General features: G+C 37.1%; 2 protein-coding genes across 3 annotated transcripts; both read left to right on the forward strand.

Moving 5' to 3' along the window:
• Positions 1-5,837: 5,837 nt before the first annotated feature.
• Positions 5,838-10,837, forward strand: LOC107801314 (uncharacterized). 2 transcript variants are annotated; one of them, XM_075233299.1, is made up of 5 exons: positions 5,839-6,069; positions 6,376-6,474; positions 7,512-8,493; positions 9,486-10,087; positions 10,262-10,397. In XM_075233299.1, the coding sequence occupies exons 3-4, from the start codon at positions 7,610-7,612 to the stop codon at positions 9,967-9,969; spliced, it is 1,368 nt and encodes a 455-aa protein (XP_075089400.1). In that variant the 5' UTR covers positions 5,839-6,069; positions 6,376-6,474; positions 7,512-7,609; the 3' UTR covers positions 9,970-10,087; positions 10,262-10,397. The 2 variants fall into 2 exon arrangements, with proteins under 2 accessions (XP_016480110.2, XP_075089400.1); XM_016624624.2 differs by lacking the exon at positions 6,376-6,474 and having other exon boundaries at positions 5,838-6,069; positions 10,262-10,837.
• A 5,446-nt stretch (positions 10,838-16,283) lies between these two features.
• On the forward strand, positions 16,284-20,148 carry LOC107801313 (LRR receptor-like serine/threonine-protein kinase RPK2). The gene has a single exon (XM_016624623.2). It carries the CDS (start codon positions 16,579-16,581, stop codon positions 19,966-19,968), a length of 3,390 nt encoding a protein of 1,129 aa, XP_016480109.1. The 5' UTR covers positions 16,284-16,578; the 3' UTR covers positions 19,969-20,148.
• The last annotated feature ends 1,907 nt before the right edge of the window (positions 20,149-22,055 follow it).

The following is a 22,055-nucleotide window of genomic DNA, read 5'->3' on the forward strand; positions in this document are numbered from 1 at the left end:
AGGGAACAAAGACCAAGCGTAAACATCAATAAAAGGCACAAATCATGAAATTAGCAAAACCCGAGCCTCAGGCCCACGTCTTGAAAATCAGAAATTTTTCATATCAATAGATTTTTTATCTCCCCACGAGTTCATACATATCAAAAGTTCTCAAATCCGACCCTAAATGGTCCTTCAAATCCACAATTAATGGCCTAAGTTCTCAAGCCCTAGTTTCCCCAATTTTAATCTTTTAATTCCTTTAATTACAGCCTTAATCCATGAAATTCTACCATAGAAATGTGTTTTAGGTCCAAAATCCTTACCTTAACGAAGTTCCCTTGAATCCCTCTTCCAAATCGTCCAAAAGCTCTCAAGCCGAAGTTAAAAATGGTGAAATAACCCAAAATTCGCGAAGGGCTATTTTAATTCATCTGCCCAAGCCTTTCTGCATCTGTGGTACAATGCCCGCTTCTGCGGTACCGCATATATGGCCAAACCACCGCTTTTGCGGTCCTTCACTTAAAACCCAAAATCGCACCTGCGATTGGACTTCCGTATCTGCGGTTTCGCAGATGCGGCCATCTTGACCGCTTCTGCGGTATCTGCTCGCCAGTCCCATTTCGCATCTGCGGCCTTCTCCCTCGCACCTGCGGCATCGCACTTGCGGTCCCCAATCCGCAGGTGCGGAAATACCAGAAGCAGAAAATTTGAAACTTCCACAAATATCCAACTTCTTCGTCAACCATCCGAAATTACCCCGAGGCCCCTGGGACCTCAACCAAAAGCACAAACATAACCCAATACCTTATTCAAACTTGTTCCAATCATCAAAACGCCTCAAACAACATCAAATCTACCAAATCACATCGGATTCAAGCCTATATTTTTAAAATCTTCCAAAATACGCTTTTGATCAAGAACCCAACCAAACCACGTCCGAATGACCTAATATTTTACACACATATCCCAAATGACACAACGAAGCTATTACAACTCTCAGAATTCCATTCCGACCCCTATATCAAAATGTCGCCTATCAACCGGAAATCGCCAAAATATCAACTTCACCAATTCAAGCCTAATTCTACTCCGAACCTCCAAAACCCATTCCGATCACACTCCTAAGCCATAATAACCTCCTGAAGCTAACCGAATCATCGGAACTCGCATCCGAGCCCTCTAACACATAAGTCAACTTCTGGTTGACTTTTCCAACTCAAACTCCCTTAAAAGAGACTAAGTGTCTCAAACCTTACCAAAATCATTCCGGATTCGATCCGACCAACCCGATACCATAAAATACGGATAACGAAGCATAAAGAAGCAGAAATAAGGAAAATGGAGCAGTAACTCATGAGACGACTGGCCGGGTCATCACATCAGATACTATATTCAAGTTATTCTCTGTATCCAAGTTCATCCCGAGTAATAGTACCACGAGGATAATCACCAAAGCCACCAGATAGCTTTATGATGCCAATGAATCAAGATGAGCTATTCAATGAGACTCGTATTGTAAAGAAGAAGAAAGAGACTGATCTAGAAAGGTGGGTCGAGGGCCGAGCTTCGACTATACATGTAAGTTTTTTACTTTTCATTAAGTATTTTGATATACTTTTGTATAAATTTTGAAATACTAATTCAGTGTAATTTTTCTTATAGGTTCGCTTCACAGCTAACGTGGAGGAATTCATACGCAGTCAGCCACCTAATGAGTCGGGCGAGGCAATCCAACTTTCGGACGAGGATGCTGAAAGAACACTCCTTGAGTACTTTATATACTTTGAACTAGACAATAGAACCAGTTTTCGAATGGGCTTGTAATAAGCGTTACCTTAGTTTTGTTAGCTTAATGTGTTAGTTGTATTGAACTTTATACTTTGTTGGTTTTAATGTTGTTGTTGTTGTTGTGTTGTTGTTGTTGTTGTTGCTTGTAATAGAGAATTTGGTATGCTGGCAGGTGGTGTAGCTGCCAAAACAGGCAGTTTCTGCCCAGAAAAGCGACCAACTTTGGTCGCTTGTTGGTCGCTTTTCTTATTAAAAAAATATTTTCTGGGCAATAGCGACCAAGGTTGGTCGCTATTCTATTTTAAAAAAAAATTCTGGAAAATATGTTTAAAAAATAATTAAATTCTTGCAATTAGCGACCAATTTTTGGTTGCTTATGTTTAAAAAAAAATAAAAAATTAAAAAAAGCTACCAACTTTGGTCGCTATTTTCCAGATTTTAAAATATAATATTTAGTTTACAGACTAAAGTTGGTCGCTATATTTTGATTAATAATAAATAAATAAAAAACGTAATTTAAATATAGAGTCCAACTTTGGTCGCTAAATTTATATTATTAAAATACTAAAGCAACCAAAGTTGGTCTCTATATTTAAAACCCGAAATGTTTGGTCCTTTTACCTTAGAGACCAAAGTTGGATTAGCGACCAACTTTGGTCTCTAAGGTAAAGCAACCAGCAAAATAGCGACCAAGCTAGTTTGGACGCTTTTTGGTCGCTTTTTGACCGGTAAGCGACTAACTTTGGTCGCTTTTTATGGTCGCTTTTTTCCGAATTTCTAGTAGTGACATAACCCACACATACGTCTACGGAGCCTTTAAAAATGTAAAAGACAAGTATGACAATGCCGGCAACAAGACCCCGGCTATACCTCAAAAGTGAAAGTCTACAACAAAGATGTACAACATAATCCCTTGAAGGAGAAAGGGGGCTCACCAAGACTTCGAAAATAGAACACTCCGCTATGCGCGATCGACACTGTCTATTATGGAGCCACCTACATTCATTTAAAAATGTAGCGCCCCCGACAAAAGGGACGTTAGTACCATGAAATAGTACTAGTATGTATAACTAAACACCATATAGTTAGAAAGAACTTTCATACAAGAATAAGAAATCACAAGTATAGCTAAAAACTTTAAACGAACATCACATTATCAAATAAAAGAATCATACAACTTTCACATCATTTTTCTATAGCTTTTAGTTTGGGGCATTTCACACTATTCATCATTGTTCACAATACCACCGCTATCTTGAGCGGAGTTCGATCTCGACCCGATCGGTTAGGTTGCCTCATTTGAGACATATACTTCAATCATAATCTCATTTTCTTCTTTTTCGAAATTCATTCACAATATCACCACTTTTTTGAGCGGAGTCCGATCTCGGCCCGATCGGCTAGGCCGCCTTTCCAAGGTATTGTTCCCTTCGCATTAATCATTTCCTTTCACATATATCATTTCATAGGCACTTGGGACCACAACTTATCACATTATTCTTGGCACTAGGCCGCATTTTTACATCGTTTCCAATTTCAATATTAGCTTTGCCATTTAGAACAGTAGGTGCTCACAAGGGCAATTTAAATTGTAAGCGTAGATAAGACTTCCCGTAGGTGGCACAACAATGAAATTTCAATCTAAATTTAAAGTCCAAGCATTTCAATACATAATTCATATCCTTGCCCTTTTCAAGTTATTATGGTAGCACGTTGATCACGTTAAGACACATCTTTCATGCCTATACGGTTACAACACCAATTCATATAAAATAGCAAGCAGTGCAACAATTCAACTTTAATCTTACCATATTCTCACATCCGTCGATGAAGCTCAATTTTTAAAAGATGGGGTTTTAGCCATACATACCTCAACTGATCTTTCCTTGATCCTATAACGCTCCGGAATGTTCGAACTTCAATCTATTTAAGCAATATAGCACAATTGAACCCATAATGAGGAAAAGATCATAATCTAAGCTCACTTGAGCATTTTATCAAGAATTGAGTGTTCATTAAGGTCTTATGACCCTTTTTATGGAAGATTACACTAGCCCTTTCCCCATGCCTCTCTATTTGTAATTTTCCCATATCTTCTAAGAAAATATGCATGCAATGCAATCACCCTTATCCCCATGAATTTCCTTACTAATGACCCCTTATAGCTATGTATAAAATTAAGAGCTGAGGTGATGAAGTCTTACCTCCCGGGATGAAGGTTTTGGTGCTCCACTTGATTATCTTTAATGTTTTTAACAAGGAATTGTGGAGCAATTTTGATGAAAGGCACTTGCCCTCTCTTAGACCCTCCCTCTCACTCTAAAAGCACCAGGAAATAGGCTCAAAATGAGCTATTGCACATAATATAATGACAGAGGGTCGGGTTTAAAATTTAGAAATCTGGAGCCCCGACTCAGATCTGCAATCGCAAAATTGACATGCGGCCCGCAGAATGGACCGCAAAAATGCTCCCAAAAACTTGGACAATCTGCCTGGGTATGCGACCAGAATGCGGTCCGCATACCCGTTCTGCGGTCGCAAAATGCACCGCAGAACCGCTCCTCGCAAAAGTTCCAAGGGGATTATGCGACGACCATGCGGCCCGCATATCGACTATGCGATCGCATATTTGGCCGCATAGTTGACCTCAAAATTAACCTTCACACTGCCTGACTTTGCGGTGACTATGCGGTCCGCATAGCTATTATGCGACCGCAGAGTTGACCGCAGAATTGCACTTTTCTGGAAAACACTATTCTTTAACTTTTTAATGCACAGATCAATCCAAAGGGGTCCGAGCCGCGAAGAATTTTATGAATTTCTAACACATGATCCTAATTTGACACAACAAGACTTGATTTTTTAAGTAAAAATTTCACGGCGCCTTACAATTATCTTCGATTTGATCATCCAATTCGCACTAACAAGCATACATAATTCTGTGGCAAGGCAATAATTTCATTATTTTCTTATACCTATTTGTCACATACACAACTCTTTGCTTAGTTACACATGCAATCCAAATGCTTATATCCTTCATGATTCTAGAAGTTCTTATGAATAATGGCTAGCGGGAGTTCACATTCAATCATGGTTGGCACATTTGAATTTTCTTACACACAAATAATGTGTGTCTGTCGAATCTGCAGCTGTGTATGCTATATTATATACATATTATTCACATTTTCTATAATGGATATAACATATTACAGACTTTACTAATTCTTTTTTCCTTTTAATAAATATATAGCATACATAATAATTAAAGGGCTGGCATACTGCATAATGTTGTAGCACTTCATGTACTAGTTTAGCTGTAATTTTAGACAGATTTCATACGCATCCTTTGTTATATTATGCGACGTTTCTTAGTGGGTTATAAAAATCTAGTTATTTTAAACTTAAATAAACATTATTTAGAGAGTAAATATATTACGATACGTATAACGTATTTTAATCTTGTAATTTTGAGATCCTCAATACTCATCCAATACGTAGTGTAAACATGTTTCTATTTTTGTTAAAATTTATAGTAATTTCTTTATTTGATAATTATGCGCGCAATGCATATTTGACTTTTCTTTTTCAAATAAATAAAATTTATGGTCTAATTAAATCTTTTTTCAAAATAATATATTGAATCTTAACCATTTCACATTAATTTTGAATATTGTCTTTACTATTCGTTTCTATTTTGTTTGACATATATTTGTAAGTGTCTAGCAAATATTTCCTTAACTCAATTTTGCCGGTCATTTTGATTGATATTATCATGTTCAAAATCATTACTACATTGAATATTTATTTTTATTTTATAAAATATTTAAAAAATATTGTTTACATTTCATTAGGAAGCCCGACTCTGAAAAAAATAAAAAATTATCACAAAAATAATAAACTAGAGAAATAGAACAATTCATACCTTTATGCTTTCCACAAATTAAAACCCTAAAAAAATGTTAGCCATAGAGGTGAATTTGGTAGAATTTACTATTTATGTGGTATTATGCACGTGCATATCACGGGATAACAATATTAGTAGGAGGTGTGTTGGCGCCAACGAAAGATGAAGTTTGTTATTTTTAGAATATTGGAATCCGAAACCTACTCTTTGTCTTCCATTATATTTCTTCTCAATTATCATTTCCTCCAAAACCCTAATCCTTTCCCTTATTGAGAATTGTATGAATCTTGAAAAAGAAATGAAAAATTAGAAGGGGGATCAAGAAAGAAAAACAATAGAATCCGGGGTTCACTTATTATGCAAATTTGAAGCTACAAATTGTTGTTCTTATTCAGGTACTTAATTCCCATATCAAGATTATCCTTTTCTTGCTTTTGGTCATTGTGGTTTGGCTTAATGCTTTCATTTTCTTTGTGCTTTTCTGTAAACATTATGTGTTCTTTCGCTAACTGTGATGTCGGGGCCAGTTGTGTGTACCTCAGCTAATTTCATGAGTGTCTGCTACCCCTCTCGTCAGCTATCCACCAAGGCTTGGACAGATGGAAAGAAATCACCAAACCTTTTTGACTCTGTTGGATTTGGCAAACATTTTGTGTTAATGTCGACAATTATTTTTCTTTGGTTTTCTTTTTCCCCTTTAGGGAATTTCAATTTGAGGGACCTTTTAGTGGAGCTGCTTCTTGAGAGGTGGCTCCATCTATAGGAAGACATTGTCAATACAAGGATGCTATATACATAAGGTAATATTTTGTGTCATAGATTTACCATTTAGCTGCTATTTTCGTTCCTTAAGTGACTTCTATTAGTTTGAAAACTCAAATAATTATTGCAAATATAGAAATTTGCTAAAATATGATTATAAGAAGTTCTATCTTCCTTTTTATGCAAAGGAAAATATTATTCTAAATTAACATTAGCATAAAAGGGGACTTTTATGGGGTGCATAATTCCTATTAAGTCCTTCATATAGTATTCTAGCACAAACGGTATGTCTGTGTGTGTGTTGTGGGTGGGGGGGAGGGTTGTAGCCAGTGGCGAAGTTAGGAATTTCCCCAAGGGTGTTCAAATTTAAAAGAAGTGAAAAAAATTCACGCCAAAGGATGTTCAATATGTGTTATATACCTCTAAAATATAATATTTTACCTATGTACACAATGTAATTTTTCGACGATTATGACTATGTGGCTTCGCCACTGGTTGTAGCATCTAGCTGAAAAATCCGTTTTTCCTTCATATTTGATAGTTTTGGCAACCTTTTTGCTTGTTTTTTGTCGGTATCTTTTACTTTTGTTCTATCCATGACTATGTGGAGAAATCAGGAAATGTAGGATATATGGTGATTATGGTAGTTTCTGGATTGAAAACATATTAACACCATTTAAAATTTTAATCTATTTAAAGCACTTTTTTGTGGATGAAATGCCATCCCACTTAATTGAGTAAATATGTGATCTTTGTTCTCCGTGTGCATTCTATTATGAGAATTACTTCACCTTTATGCATTTAAAAGCCAGATAGCAGATGAACCTGGTAAATGGTGGCCATCTTCTCCACCCCAAGTGGATTGAGATGCGAGAATTAGGATTTAGACGTATATCCTTATTTGATTTTCTGCATGAAACGGTGCTTGTTATGAATGTTACATTGTCCCTATAATACCCCACTCCTCAATAGCCCATCTTTATGTGTACCCCGGCCGGTTCTATTGCATTAAATGGAATCGCTTTGTGCAGCCTAGTAAATGGTATTCTGAAGGTGATGTTTAATTGTATTTCAGTGATGGACTCTTAAGTATGTAAATGGAGGCAGTATCCTCGAACATATGCACCAGTAAGTGAAAATAAAGTTGAGGCCCTTGCACCACTGACTTTACTCATGGATTCTGAGCAAGAGAGCGAAGGAAGAAGAGATTCAGATGCTACTTTAGATGAAAGTGAAATAGGGTCATCTAAAAGTTCAGAATATTCTCAATCCATCTCGTCTTCATCATCAGGCACTTCTTCAGATGATTACATCCAAGTGGATCCAAAAATAGTATTCAACTCTGTCCCATCGGGTGTAGAATCTTCTAAATCTCACTCCGATGCCAAACTTTTATCTCAAAGTGATACGTGCCATCAATTGGAAGAATCCTCGAAAACTTCTACAAGTTCCACCTCACAGGTTTCAGATGTCACTCATGAATCTGCATTCCCGACCATGTCACCTACACAATCTCCTTCTATACAGGTGATGGAAAGGCAGGCAGTTTTTGATCCCAATAGAATTCCCTCTTCCGTTGTTGGGAGTAAGGATTCGTCCTCTAAGGAATGGAGCACTGCTTCTAACGAATCATTGTTCAGTATCCACACTGCTGGAAATGGTAGTCCTGCAAGGGATGATATTGTAATGACTGATGGAGATTTTAAACGGTCAAAGAAACGAGACAACTCATGTGCAGCATTAGATAAATATGAAGAAATTAACAAGTCTGGCAAGCCAACTAGGTTTAGGCAGCCCTTGCCAGCTGCAAAAGGAAGAGAATGTAAGGAAAAGATCCATGAGAAAGGAAGGAATGTAAATGCTGTAAACAACCTGTTAGCAGCAGGTTCAGATGAACCAACAAAGAGAGTAGTCCGTTTTAGAGAGGAAATAAAAGTAGGAGACATCAGAAATCATTCTGCTGCCGTTGGCCTCTCTGATGGAAATAAAGGCTTTAGGGACTCCTGCACTGCCGTTCGCCATTCTGATGGGAATGGCATGTCTTCTGTCTTTCCAATGTGAGTAACAATTCTTCTTTTTTGGTTTCTGTACAGATAAGAATTTTTATCGCTAATTAATTGTTTAATGCATGCATTTAGTTCTTGGATTTCCCCGAGTTAAACAAAGAGACAACCTGCTTATTTGTTCATTAATTAAGCACTTTACATTAATGTGTGAATATATAGATAGATACCATCTAAATTGTGAAAGTGTAAGAGTTCTTTCTTTGTCTTATCTCTAACTTACATGCTCATACATGGGCCATTAAAGACGATTTGAGAGTGTAAACCAAAAACTAAACCACATAAACACCTCTACTAACATAAAGTTGAAATATGCACTTGTGGTACTTTTAATACTATAACTTATACACAGAGGCGACATCGCTAATTGTATTTAGTAGCAGATGACAGAACAAGGATACAGACAAGCAAGGTCCTGGATCATTTAAGATTGTCTGGAAAGATTTGACAGTAAGAATGCATCAGACCATATTTGTAACTGTATATCCGAGTTAAAGATTGCTAAAGATTAATGATTACAAGCAAAACCTGATGACAAACATGGCACGAGAAGAAGCTTAAAGTGCATTATTATTATGGACAATTAACTTAGCTAGGAAAGTATTATGCAATTTCCTATTAACGAATCACTTTGCTTAACAAGCAAATATCCATACTCTTCTGTACTGCAAATCATCTCTCTTTAGTTTATTTACATGCTTATATTTATTTTTGCTTTTCTATTTTTCTTTTATGGTATAAGAGACCTCAACCAAATAACGTAGTTTTACTCAAAGTAAGGAAACATAGGCGATCAGGTTTTGATGCGACCAGTTTTGGTCTAAATGAGTTGGCGATTGTAGGTTTCTGTGTTCACCTACTCTCTAATGTCTCATGGGATAGTATTTCAGTCCTCTTTGGGTACTATTAGAGTCTATGGGCATGAAAGTTCCTACTTCCCCAATATTGTGTTTTTAGCTGATATGGAAAACACTCTCTCTATGCAGAAAAAAGAAGTCTTCTTGGTGGTCATGCTGTTGTTCTTGTAGCGGTTCTTGCTGCTCAAGTTGGCCAAGCTGCTCGTTGAAGTGCTCAGGTTGCTCTTGTAAGTGGTTAAACTGCTCAGGTTGCTCTTGTAAGTGGCTAAGCTGCTCAGGTTTCTCCTTTAAGTGGCTAAGCTGCTCGAGTTTCTCTTGTAAGTGGCTAAGTTGCTCAGGTTGCTCTTGTAAGTGGCTAAGCTGCTCAGGTTGCTCTTGTAAGTGGCCAAGCTGCTCAGGTTTCTCTTGTAAGTGGCTAAGCTGCTCAGGTTGTTCTTGTAAGTGGCCAAGCTGCTCAGGTTGCTCTTGTAAGTGGCCAAGCTGCGCAGGTTGCTCTTGTAAGTGGCCAAGCATGCCTGTCGGCTGCTGCAAATGGCCATGCAGCCATGGTGGTTGCTGCAAATGGCCGAGCTGCCAATGCAAGTGTTTTACCTCGCTACGCTGCTGCTCCTAGTGTCCAACTTCTCGTTGCAACTGCAAGTGCCTGACATGGCAAAGCTCTGTGCGCAACTTTTCTGCATTGTAGCCGGGCATTCTGCTTGATGGGACTATAAATTATTTGATCTTGCCAGGTATGACTTTCTCTCTCTCTCGCTCAATTATATGATAAGTTGGTTTACCTAGTCTGAAAATTTCTACTTACTATGACATTTGATATTGGCATGTCGTATATATACGTTCTAAAGAATCCTTCAATTACGGCCCATTGTAGAGACCTGATAGAGTCATTCTTTTCATCTGTGCAGTTTGAGGGAAGAGGAACTGTATGTGAAAAAGGATAGCCTGAGCACCAGCATACCCATTGAGCTCTGCCTGCCTTTGTTCTTGTGGTTGATGCCCTTCTTGTAATTCTTGCCATCCCTACTCTAGCTGTTTCCTAGGACGTGAAGGCCTAATTCCATTTCGGCCCTCCTCCTACTTCTGCCTCGTTCATTGAAAATGCTTGCCACCTACATGCATAGGTTCCGTAGAATCAAGAGAATTTAGAAGTTTTAAGATGCATAATGTTATCAGCAGCAACAAGCTTGGCAAAATGTGGAGATTGATAGTAGCTAATTTATTCAAGCATTGAACAATGTCTAATATCTTGAACTCTTTTAGTGTATATAAGTAGGCAGTGGGGCTTAGATATATTTGTTGCCTCACACTACTTAGTCCATTATTGTGCAACCATTTCTTTCCTTTTTCAAGCTGGGAGTAGAAAAGGTGGGAAGAGAGAATATGATGGAGGTAGTGTCGGTGGCGTAGCCACATACAGTGAAGGCGGTCCAGTGAACACCTTTCATTGGAGAATTATATTGTGTATATAAAAAATTATATTACATTTGTGTGTTAAAACTACTTTTTACACATGCATATTAAAGTTTGAATACCCTTAGTCTCTGGGTAATGCCGTCTTTTGATATTATTTAGGAAAAAATTGGGATGTTACATTAGTGTTTTGCTATATGGATCTAATGGTGTGTTTTGTATGGAGGAAATATTTTTCAACCTTTTTTATATTTGTTGGCAAAAATATTTTGAAAAATAAGTTCCTTAAAAATTAGGATAATGACTACCCTAATGAAAGTAGGGGGAAAAAATTCCATAAGTGACATTCCACGCCCTTCAACACCTAACCTTCACGCCCACCCCCTCAACCCCACACACCCTCACCCCCGACCGCAGTCTCATGCCACCTTACCATCCACCAGGCCACGACCACCACCCTAACCGCCCACCTCTCACCATACATACATCAAGTTTATTTTAGTAGGAAAAAAGAAAATTGAAAAAAAAAAGTTTATTTTAGTAGCTAGTGTTAGCATGCTAGTTTCCTACTTAGGTCTAGTATGAAATACTTTCTCCATCCAACTTTTAAAATTGTGTATCCATTAAACACCGTTGTAAAAAAGACATAAGAAAAGTATTGTATTTTTCACTACTATTGCAATTAAATGTGAGGAGTAGATAACAATGGAATAAGTTTTTATCTTGTCACATTAAGTAAAAGATATCAAAACCACATGATTTAGTTATAATTTTGAAATACTCATGTCTATCTCTTTATGATTGACACGAATTTATTTTGGCAATATTTTTCTCCTAATCTTAAACTCTATGACAATTAAACACCGTCATGTGAAATGACGACACAAGAAAAGTATTTTGATTTTTCCACAAAATAAGTGTTTTTTTGTTGTCAAATTAAGTAACGAATATCAAATCACATGATTCCATTATATCTTGATGACCATTAAGTTGGTGGTTGGAGAGTGCACCGTAAACGTTGTTAGTGCTTACACACACCATGCGGGCCTGGATGAGGATATCAAACGACGCTTCTAGGAGGGGTTAGATGAGATTGTGCATCAGGTTTCGCCTGCTGAGAGGCTATTTATAGGAGGGGATTTCAATGGTCATATTGGGTCGACCGCAGGTGATTATGGTGAGGTGCATGGAGGCTTCGGTTTTGGGGAGAGGAACAAAGAAGGTACCTCGCTAAGGCTTTTGGGTTGGTGATTGTGAACTCTAGTTTTCTGAAGAGGGAGGAACATTTGGTTACTTTTCAAAATGCGGTGGCAAAGACTCAGATCGACTATCTCTTCCTTAGGAAGCATGACAGAGGGCTGTGCAAGGATTGCAAGGTTATTCCGGGTGAGATACTCACAACGCAGCATCAGATTTTGGTGATGGACGTTGGTATTATGTTAAAGAGGAGGAAAAGGTCTGCGCGAGGAAAACCGAAAATTAGGTGGGGAGCCTTGACTAAGGATAAAGCCCAAGAGTTCGAGGGGCAGTTGGCGGCTATGGGAGCCTGGAGGAGCAGCGGTGACACAAACATTATGTGGTCGACATCAGTAGGTTGTATAAGGGACACTACGAGGGAGGTGTTTGGGGTCTCGACGGGCGTCTTTGGTGTGCACAAAGGAAACTGGTGGTGGAATAAATGGTCCAAGGTACTTTGGAAGCGAAGAAGGCAACGTACCTGAAGTTAGTAGGGAGCACAAATGAGGAGGAGAGGAGAGCATGCATGGAGAGGTATAAGGTAGCTAGGAAGGAAGCTAAGTTGGCGGTCACGGAGGCTAAGACTGCGGCTTATGGTCGTATGTACGAGGAACTGGGGGGGAAAAGACGGGAAGAAGAAGTTATTCGGCTGGCCAAGACGAGAGAGAGGAAGGCTCGGGATTTGGACCAAGTGAGATACATTAAGGACGATGATGGTAGAGTATTGATGGAAGATGCCCAGATTAAGAGGAGATGACAAACTTACTTTCATAAACTTCTTAATGAAGAAGGGGATCAGGATATTGTCCTAGGTGAACTGGGGCATTCCTAAAGTCACCGCGACTTTGGGTACTGCAGACACATCAAGGTTGAGGAGATCGTGGGAGCTGTGCGTAAGATGATCAGGGGCAGAGCGACCGGGCCAGATGAAATTTCGGTTCAATTTTGGAAGTGTATGGGTAAAGCAGGCTTGGAGTGGCTGACTGGACTGTTTAATGTTATTTTTAGGACGAAGAGGATGTCAGATGAGTGGAGGCAGAGTACGATGGTGCCGTTGTATAAGAACAAAGGTGATATCCAGAGTTGTAACAATTATAGGGGTATCAAATTACTAAGTCATACCATGAAAGTTTGGGAGAGGGTGGTTGAAGCGAGGGTGAAGAGAACGGTGTCAATATCAGACAACAAGTTCGGTTCATGTCGGGTCGTTCTACTACAGAAGCTATACACCTTATTATACGGGTGGTGGAACAGTATAGGGAGAGGAAGAAGGATCTGCACATAGTGTTTATTGACCTAGAGAAAGCGTATGACAATGTTCCTAGAGAAGTTCTCTAGAGATGCTTGAAGGCAAAAGGAGTGCTGGTTGCCTACATTAGGGCGATTAAGGACATGTATGATGGGGCTAAGACTCGGGTCAGGACAGTAGGAGACGACTCTGATCATTTTTCGGTTGTTACGGGGTTACACTAAGGTTCTCCGCTCAGTCCGTTCTTATTTGCACTGGTGATGGACGCGTTAATTCACCATATTCAAGGAGAGGTGCCATGGTATAAGCTATTCGCTGATGACATAGTTCTGATTGATGAGTCGCGAGCAGGTGCTAACGAGAGGCTGGAGGTTTGGACACATGCTCTTGGGTCCAAGGGTTTCAAGCTGAGTAGGACGAAGACGGAATACCTGGAGTGTAAGTTTAGCGCTGAGCCGAGGGAAATGGGCATGGATGTGAGGCTTGGATCACATGTCATCCCAAGTAGAGACAGTTTCAAGTACCTTTGGTCGGTTATCCAGGGGGGATGGGAGATTGACGAGGATGTCACACATCGTATTGGGGTGGGGTGGATGGAATGAAGGTTAGAATCTGGAGTCATGTGTGACAAGAAAGTGCCACCGATACTCTAAGATAAGTTTTATAAAGCGGTGGTTAGACCGACCATAATGTATGGGGCTGAGTGTTGACATGTTAAGAACTCACATATCTAGAAGATGAAAGTAGCAGAAATGATGATGTTGAGGTAGATGTGCGGGAACATTAGGATGGATAAGATTATGAATGATGATATTTGGGAGAAGGTGGGCGTGACTCCCTTTGGTGAAAAGACGCGGGAAGGAGGTGTGAGCGGTTGGTTGTGAAGGGTACGAGAAGAGGTAGAGGGCGGCCTAAGAAGTATTGGAGAGAGATGATCAGGTAGGACATGACAAGGCTTCAGATTTCCGAGGACATGACTGTTGATAAGAAGTTGTGGAGGTCGAGCACTAGGGTTGTAGGTTAGGAGGCAGTTGAGTCTTTCCTTACTTCGTACCTTCGTGAGACTAGTGACAATGTTGTATCTTACTACTCTTTCATTTCTCATAGTGCCGGGTCTATTTACTGTCTCGCTTTTACTTTGCATCTATCTTTTCTATCTTCTAGTTTTCATGTTGTTGTTACTTTTCCTATAATTTCTGGGGTGGTACTGATATTGTCTCTTTTTGTATTTTTGTCTTTTTCTCTTCTTGAGCCGTGAGTCTTTCGAAAATAGCCTCTCTACTCCCTCGGGGTAGGTGTAAGGTCTGCATATACACTATCCTCCCCAGACTCCGCTAATGAGATTTTACTAAATCGTTATTGTTGTTGTCATGTCTATTTCTCGATGATATGACGAGAATTTATTTTGCCATTATTATCCTCCCTATCTTAAACTCTACGTCTATTAAATACCGTCATATGAAATGACACAAGAAACTGTATTTTGGTTCTTCCAATAGTAAAATAGAACGAATGAATATTAACGTAGAATTTATCTTATTAGATTAAGTAGCAAATATTAAACCACAAAATTTAGTTATTGCTTTAAAATACTCCTAACTATTTTTATGATAATATGTTGAAAATTTATTGTGGCAACATTTTCTTTCCAATGTAAAAATCTACAGACTAAACATCGTCTTTCATAAATAGGAACTGAACACCCTTTATCGAAAAAATATATTGTATATATAGAAACTTATATTATATATATAGGTTAAAAATTATTTTTTATATGTGTATATTAAATCTTGAACACACTTCGCGAAATTTCTAGCTTCGCCACTACTGTTTAGCACTGAGATAAGTTTTTATCTAGTCGGATTGAGTAACATTTATTAAATTACATGATTTAGTTATAATTTTGAAACTCTTATCTGTCTCCCTGATGATATGATAAAAATAGATTTTGACAACATTTCCCTCTCAATCCATTAAACACCGTCATATAAAATGACACACTGAAAAATATTTGGTTCTTCCTCGTGACAAACGGAATAAAGTTTCAAGCACTAAAATAAGATTTTATCTTCTCAGATTAAGTAACAAGTATTACAACACATGATTTTGTCATAATTTTGAAGTATCTGTACCAAATGATTTAGTTATAGTTTTGAAATACTATCTCCCCAGTGAAATGACAAGGATTCATTTTGACAACGAATTAGTCATAATCTTAAACTAATTATACACTGTCATGAAATGACAGAGACTAATATTTTGTTTTTTTCCCACTCGTGCTGCAATAAAACGTGAGGAGTGGTTAGCACTTAATTAAGTTTTCCTCTTTGCCAGATTAGGTTGCAAATATTAACCACACAATCTAGTTATTTTGAACTAGATTACGAAAATTTATTATGGCAACATCTGTTAATCTCTTTTTTTTTTTGTAGGTGTGAGGTTGGCAATCTCATCCCATTTAATAAAAATCGTTACTTTTTTTAATGAGCAGATAACTATCACACTAATAATTCTGACCATTTTTATCTCACAATTTTTTTTTTTATAATTTTTATCTCAATTAATTACTACTACTAGTTAGTTTCTCAGTAGCATTTTTAGAGAATATTCCTTTATTGCAATAAATTCATTTTTCCTAAAAATATTTACTCTAAAAAACAGCAAAGCCTATTTTCTCCTTTTTTTTTCTATAATTATTCTTTTCAAAAATATGGTTAAAACGACAACGTTGTAGTGGAAATACTATACTCAAAAGAATGCAATCGTTGGTCGTATCAACTGTTATTCTACGTGGGACTTATACATTTTGCCACGTGGCGAGCCGCTCAAATAATTTCGAATTTTTTTCTCCTTTTTTTCTGTGTGTGAACTTGATTGTTTTTTAAAAAAAAAATTCAAGAGAGCGAAAGTGGGACCTACAGGCCTTCTAAGTCCACCTGGGGACCCACTGAAGATCCTACTCCAGTATAAATAACACATGTTGTTTGAATAACTAATGTGCTCAATAAAAGAAGCTCACTGTAGCAACTCCCTTGAGAAATTAGTCACAGAACTCTAGTAGTAGAAGAAGAAGACTTCATTCTTTTTCTTCTTCTATTGTCTTAGTTCTATATACAGAATATCTTTTTCTTTCTTTTTTTAGTTTGTTGCTGAAGTGAAGAAAGAGAATTTTCTTCATTTCTTTGCTTTCATCGTTCATCCTTTTTCCATTTTTCAAATTCAAGAATCATTTTTTTTTTGCTTTTAATAAAGCACCAAGAATTGGTTCTTTGAATCTGAATTTGAAAACTGAGTTCCCTTTTGGCTTCTGGGATTGTGTTCTTGGCAATGAAAAGTGACAAAATGCAGTTGTTGGACAGAAAGGAAAAACCTGGGATTCTGTTTTCAAGAACACTGAATTTGTTCTTGATGATTGCATTTGTTTTCTCTTGCTTTTCCTTTTCAGCTTCTGAAGAGGTGGTTTATGAGAAAATAGCTTTGTTGGAATTGAAGAAATCACTTGGTGATTCCTCTGGCATTTCATCAAGCTGGAAAGCAGAAAAGTCTAGCTACTGTTCTTGGTATGGAGTGTCATGCAACTCAAATTCCAGGGTTTCAGAATTGAGAATCAGAGGTAATAGTACTAATTCTGCTTTTTGTACTAGTAATCCTGAGTTAGCATTGCATGGCTTTCGGATTAGAAGAAACAGTTGCTTTCATATGAATGTTAAACTTGTTGGGAATTTGTCTTCTGTTATTGGATACCTCAAAGATCTTAGGGTTCTATCTCTTCCATTCCATGATCTTACTGGTGAAATTCCTGTTCAGATATGGGGATTAGATAATCTTGAAGTACTTGATTTAGAAGGGAATTTCATTCAGGGAAATTTTTCGAGCTATAATTTTTCTGGTTTGAGAAAACTAAGAGTTCTTAACCTGGGGTTTAACAGAATTGTAGGGGAGTTTCCAACTTCTCTAGCAAAATGTAGGTTTTTGAGTGTATTGAATTTAGCGGGAAACAGAATAAATGATGTCATTCCAGGGTTTATAGGTGGTTTCGAAAAGTTAAGGGTGCTTAATTTGTCGTTTAATCGATTAATTGGGCATGTTCCACTTAACTTGGGGATTAAATGCAAGAATCTTGAACATTTAGATTTGTCATTTAATTTCCTACAAGGGGAGATTCCGCGTGTATTGGGGAAATGTAGTCACTTAAGGACTCTTTTGTTGACTTCAAATGCATTTACTGGTGCTATCCCTTCTGAGCTAGGTAGGCTTCAAAGGCTTGAAGTTCTGGATGTTTCGCGAAACAGCCTTTACGGTCCTATTCCACCACAGCTTGGAAATTGCCTTAATTTGTCGATTCTTGTTCTCTCAAATCTCTTCAATCTGCATAGGGAGCTGCCATTTGATGATGCATTAGGTGAGCTGAACTTCTTTGAGGGCTCCATTCCTTCAGTGATTACTATGCTGCCAAAATTGGAAGTACTTTGGGCTCCAGGAGCAAATCTCAGAGGACATTTTCCCAATGAATGGGGACATTGTGACAGCCTAAAGGTGGTGAATTTAGCTCAAAACTTTTTCGTGGGCAAAATTTCTGGTTTGTTTGTCCGGTGCCATGGTCTTTTTTTTCTTAACATCAGCTCAAACAGGCTCTCTGGGAATCTTGATAAAAAGCTTCCTGTTCCTTGTATGACTCTTTTCGATATCAGTAAGAACCTCATGTCAGGCCCAATTCCCCAGTATAACACAAGTGTTTGTCCCCGTGATCCCTCATCCGACAAGAACCTTATCAACACTTTCAATCCAACTTTTTCCTACCTGTCATTCTTAACATATAAAACTTTTTCAGAGAGCCGTTTGCCTTTTCCTACTACCGGTCTTCCAGTGATTCATAATTTTGGTGGAAACAGCTTCACCGGTGGAATTCCTTTACTTCCAATGGTCCATGAAAGCTTAGGAAAGCGCATTGATTATGCGTTTCTTGCTGGTGGAAACAAGCTTACTGGATCATTGAATGGGAGCTTATTTGGAAACTGTGATGGATTAGGTGGAATGTCAGTTAATGTAAGCAGCAATGAGATCTCTGGTCAAGTTCCTGCTTACATATGTTCAGAATGCAGGTCTCTCAAATCTTTTGACGAGTCCAGAAACAATATCTCTGGGTCCTTGCCCAAGCACCTTGGTCATTGTAATTCCCTCATTGTACTTGACTTGAGCTGGAACAAGTTGCACGGTCAAATTCCGGCTGATCTCTATGACATGAAGAATCTAACTTTTCTAAGCTTGGCTAATAACCAGCTTAGTGGCAGCATCTCTCCTTTCTTTTCTCAGATGCATTCTCTTGAAGTTTTGGACCTCTCATCAAACTCATTCTCTGGTGACATTCCTGAAGGTCTCATGCGCCTGGTAAATTTAACCGTTCTGTTGCTCAACAATAATACATTGACTGGACAGATTCCCTCAGGTTTGGAAAATATGACATCTCTTCATGCATGCAACTTCTCATTCAATAATTTATCTGGAGTGTTGCCATCGGATGAGGTGATAAAGTCGTGTAGCTTTATTGGAAATCCTTTTCTTTCATCCAGGCCAAAACTCGCTGTTTTTTCAGCACCACCAATGGGTAAACAACCCAATGCTCCTCCACCAAGGCCTGAGTCTAAAAATGCTAAGAGAGGACTTTGTTCCATTGAAATTGCTGCTGCAGTATCTGCAACTGTCATTGTTTCAGTTCTTGCTATTATTGTTGCCTTCTGTATGCACATAGCAAAGCGGACAGCAAGTCCTAAAGTTGAGGCCTCTGAATCACCTGAAAGAAGTGATGTTACAGTTTTCAATGACATAGGAGTACGTTTGACATATGATAACATCGTCCACGCTACCAGAAACTTTAGCTGGAGCAACTGCATTGGAAATGGTGGTTTTGGTTCCACATACAAAGCTGAAGTTTCCTCTGGTCTTATAGTGGCAGTAAAGAGGCTATTGGTCGAAAGATGTCAAGGAGTTCGCCAGTTCGAGGCTGAGATTAATAGCCTTAAAAGCATAAGTCATCCCAATCTCATTACACTAATTGGCTATTTTGCAAGTGAGGCAGATATGTTCCTGATATATAATTATATCCCAGGAGGTAGTTTAGAGAAATTTATACGGGATAGAGCCAGTAGAGTGTTTGATTTTAAAGTGCTACACAAGATTGCTCTCGACATTTCCCTTGGAATTGCTTATCTACATGATCAATGTGTCCCACGCATTGTCCACCGTGATGTCAAGCCAAGTAATATATTGTTGGACAATGAGATGAACGCTTATTTATCGGATTTTGGGTTGTCAAGGATCATGGGACCAGAAACCTGCACAACCACAAATGTAGCAGGAACTTTCGGGTACGTAGCACCAGAATATGCTCTAACATGTCGCGTGTCAGACAAGGCCGATGTTTACAGCTATGGTGTCGTGCTACTCGAGTTGCTCTCTGACAAGCGAGCTCTAGATCCTTCGTTCTCTGTGCACGAGAACGGATTCAACATTGTTTCATGGGCAAACATGTTACTGCGCGATAACAAGATACAGGACATATTCTACACCGGTTTATGGGAGGCAGGTCCGGAGGACAAACTTGTGGACATGTTGCATTTGGCTCTAATGTGTACTACAGAATCCCTTTCTGCCAGGCCAAGAATGAGGCAGGTCGTCGGGCAATTGAAAGAACTCGCACCACTTGTGCCTTCTAGCTAAGCAGTGGAGATTCTGACTTCATCCATCAAATAATTAGTAAAAGTAAGTTAAAACTCTTAGTTTTATTTTGCTTTATAGTTAGTTTTAACTACAGTTTGGCTCACTGAAAAGGTGTAGCAATTTTCCCCTGTAACTGTATATTATGATGGATGAATGATAAGGTTATAGTTTACAACATGATCTGAGGGATCACTATATTTAATTTCTTGTGTCAAGTCATTGAATGCTACATTTTTGGCAGGTTAATTTATTTGAAACAATGGAGCTTTAAAGTGTTCTGAAAGGAAAAATTCAATTAAAATAGCCAAAATAAGCAAGTCATAACAAGCACAGCTTATTATAGCTGATTCTAATTACTTTTTTTTTTTTTGGTTTAGAGCATGTTTGGAAAGCCACCTAGGAGGTGTAATTGGGTGTAATTACACAGTTTGACATGTTTGTTTGGCCAAATAATTACTCAGTCAGCATGGAATTGAGTGTAATTGGAGGGGTGTAATTACACTCTCCAATTCTCAAGGGGAGGTGAGAATTGGTGGTAATTACACTATGTAATTACAAGGTTATTTTTTATTTTCTTTCCTTTTTATTTTATTTCAATTTATTTTCTTTATAACTTTTTATTTCTATTATTTTAATTTTTTAAATTTTATTTTTACTTTTTAATTTCTTTTAAAATTTTAAAATATTTTTTTTGTACATTATTTATCTTTTATTTCTCTTCCTTTATTTCTTGTTATTTCATGTAATTGCTTATATTTTATTTTTATTTATTTTATTATTCTATTTTTTGAAATTACACCTTCTAATATTATAAATAATGAGTCATTTACAAACTTGTCATATAATGAGTGATGTAATTAAAGTGGAATTTCATTGTTGAATGTGGTTATAAACTTATTATGTTTCATAATGTTATGATATTATATTTATAAATATTAATTTATTTTATCAAATATGAATTCCATGATGTTCTTACAAAAAAAACGTATATTTTTAATTTTTGTACGTATCTAAACTAAATATTATTAATTTAATATATATATATATATATATATATAAATTATTTTCAGAATATTAGTTATAAATATATGATTACTTATTAATGTATATTCACGAAAAATATACATCTTAAATACCAAATATAATATCATTTATACTTATAAAACTTTATAGGCATATATTTTTTATATTAACTTTTAAGTTTTGATAATTACTTAATTTTAAATTTAATCTAACTGTGTAATTATATTTGTGCAACCAAACAGTAAACTTGTAATTACACTGTAATTACACTATGACAAACAAACATGTCGTCGTAATTACACAACTGAGTAATTATTAGGTTGTGTAATTACTACCCTAGTAATCACACCAATTCCAATGACAAGGTGGCTTTCCAAACAGACTCTTAAAGATTCTAATTACTTTGAAACTAAGGCTTAGTTGATTGCTAAGTCCCTTAGTTCCTTTCTTGTTTTAAATAAACATCGATTCTATATTACTCTCTCCGTTCACGTTTACTTGATACGTTTTAACTTTTTATGTCCCTTAAGAAATAATAAACGAAGTGCATAATTTACCATGATACCCATATTAATTGATGCATATTTTATTGGATTTGAGAAAATGATTTGAAATGAGTAATAAATACTGTGGGTATAACTGGAAAAAAATTGTATTCTCTTAGTATGCGTAAAGTGACAAGTAAAAATGAAAATCTATTTTTAGTATACATGCCAAGTAAAAGTGAACAGAGGAAGTATTATATAATGAAAATAGTTCAATTACTTTAATGCAATAAAAAGACAATTTTGTTATTTTAATGTTATAATAATAGACTGTATGTGACATTAATTAGCTCCTATTACTATGACTTTAATTACGTCCCATTATCCGTACATACTCTTCCAGCTCAAGCCTCAAGCGATCACATCCTAAGTTAATTACTTGCTTTCTCCAGTCTATATTTATATATGTTAATAGCATATATATATATATATATATATATATATGCAATTAGTTATTTTCTCCTATTTTAATTTGATTATTTACCACATCCAATTTTATTATATTTAAATTCTTCAAAA

This window comes from Nicotiana tabacum, chromosome 16 (assembly GCF_000715075.1).
Source record: "Nicotiana tabacum cultivar K326 chromosome 16, ASM71507v2, whole genome shotgun sequence".
In the NCBI taxonomy this organism is placed as follows: domain Eukaryota; kingdom Viridiplantae; phylum Streptophyta; class Magnoliopsida; order Solanales; family Solanaceae; genus Nicotiana; species Nicotiana tabacum.

Coding starts and splice junctions, on each gene's coding strand:
- LOC107801314 (XM_016624624.2), top strand. CDS start 7,610: ATGGATTCTGAGCAAGAGAGCGAAGGAAGAAGAGATTCAGATGCTACT. Junction 8,494..9,485: donor ATGTCTTCTGTCTTTCCAAT/GTGAGTAACAAT, acceptor CTCTCTATGCAG/AAAAAAGAAGTCTTCTTGGT.
- LOC107801313 (XM_016624623.2), top strand. CDS start 16,579: ATGAAAAGTGACAAAATGCAGTTGTTGGACAGAAAGGAAAAACCTGGG.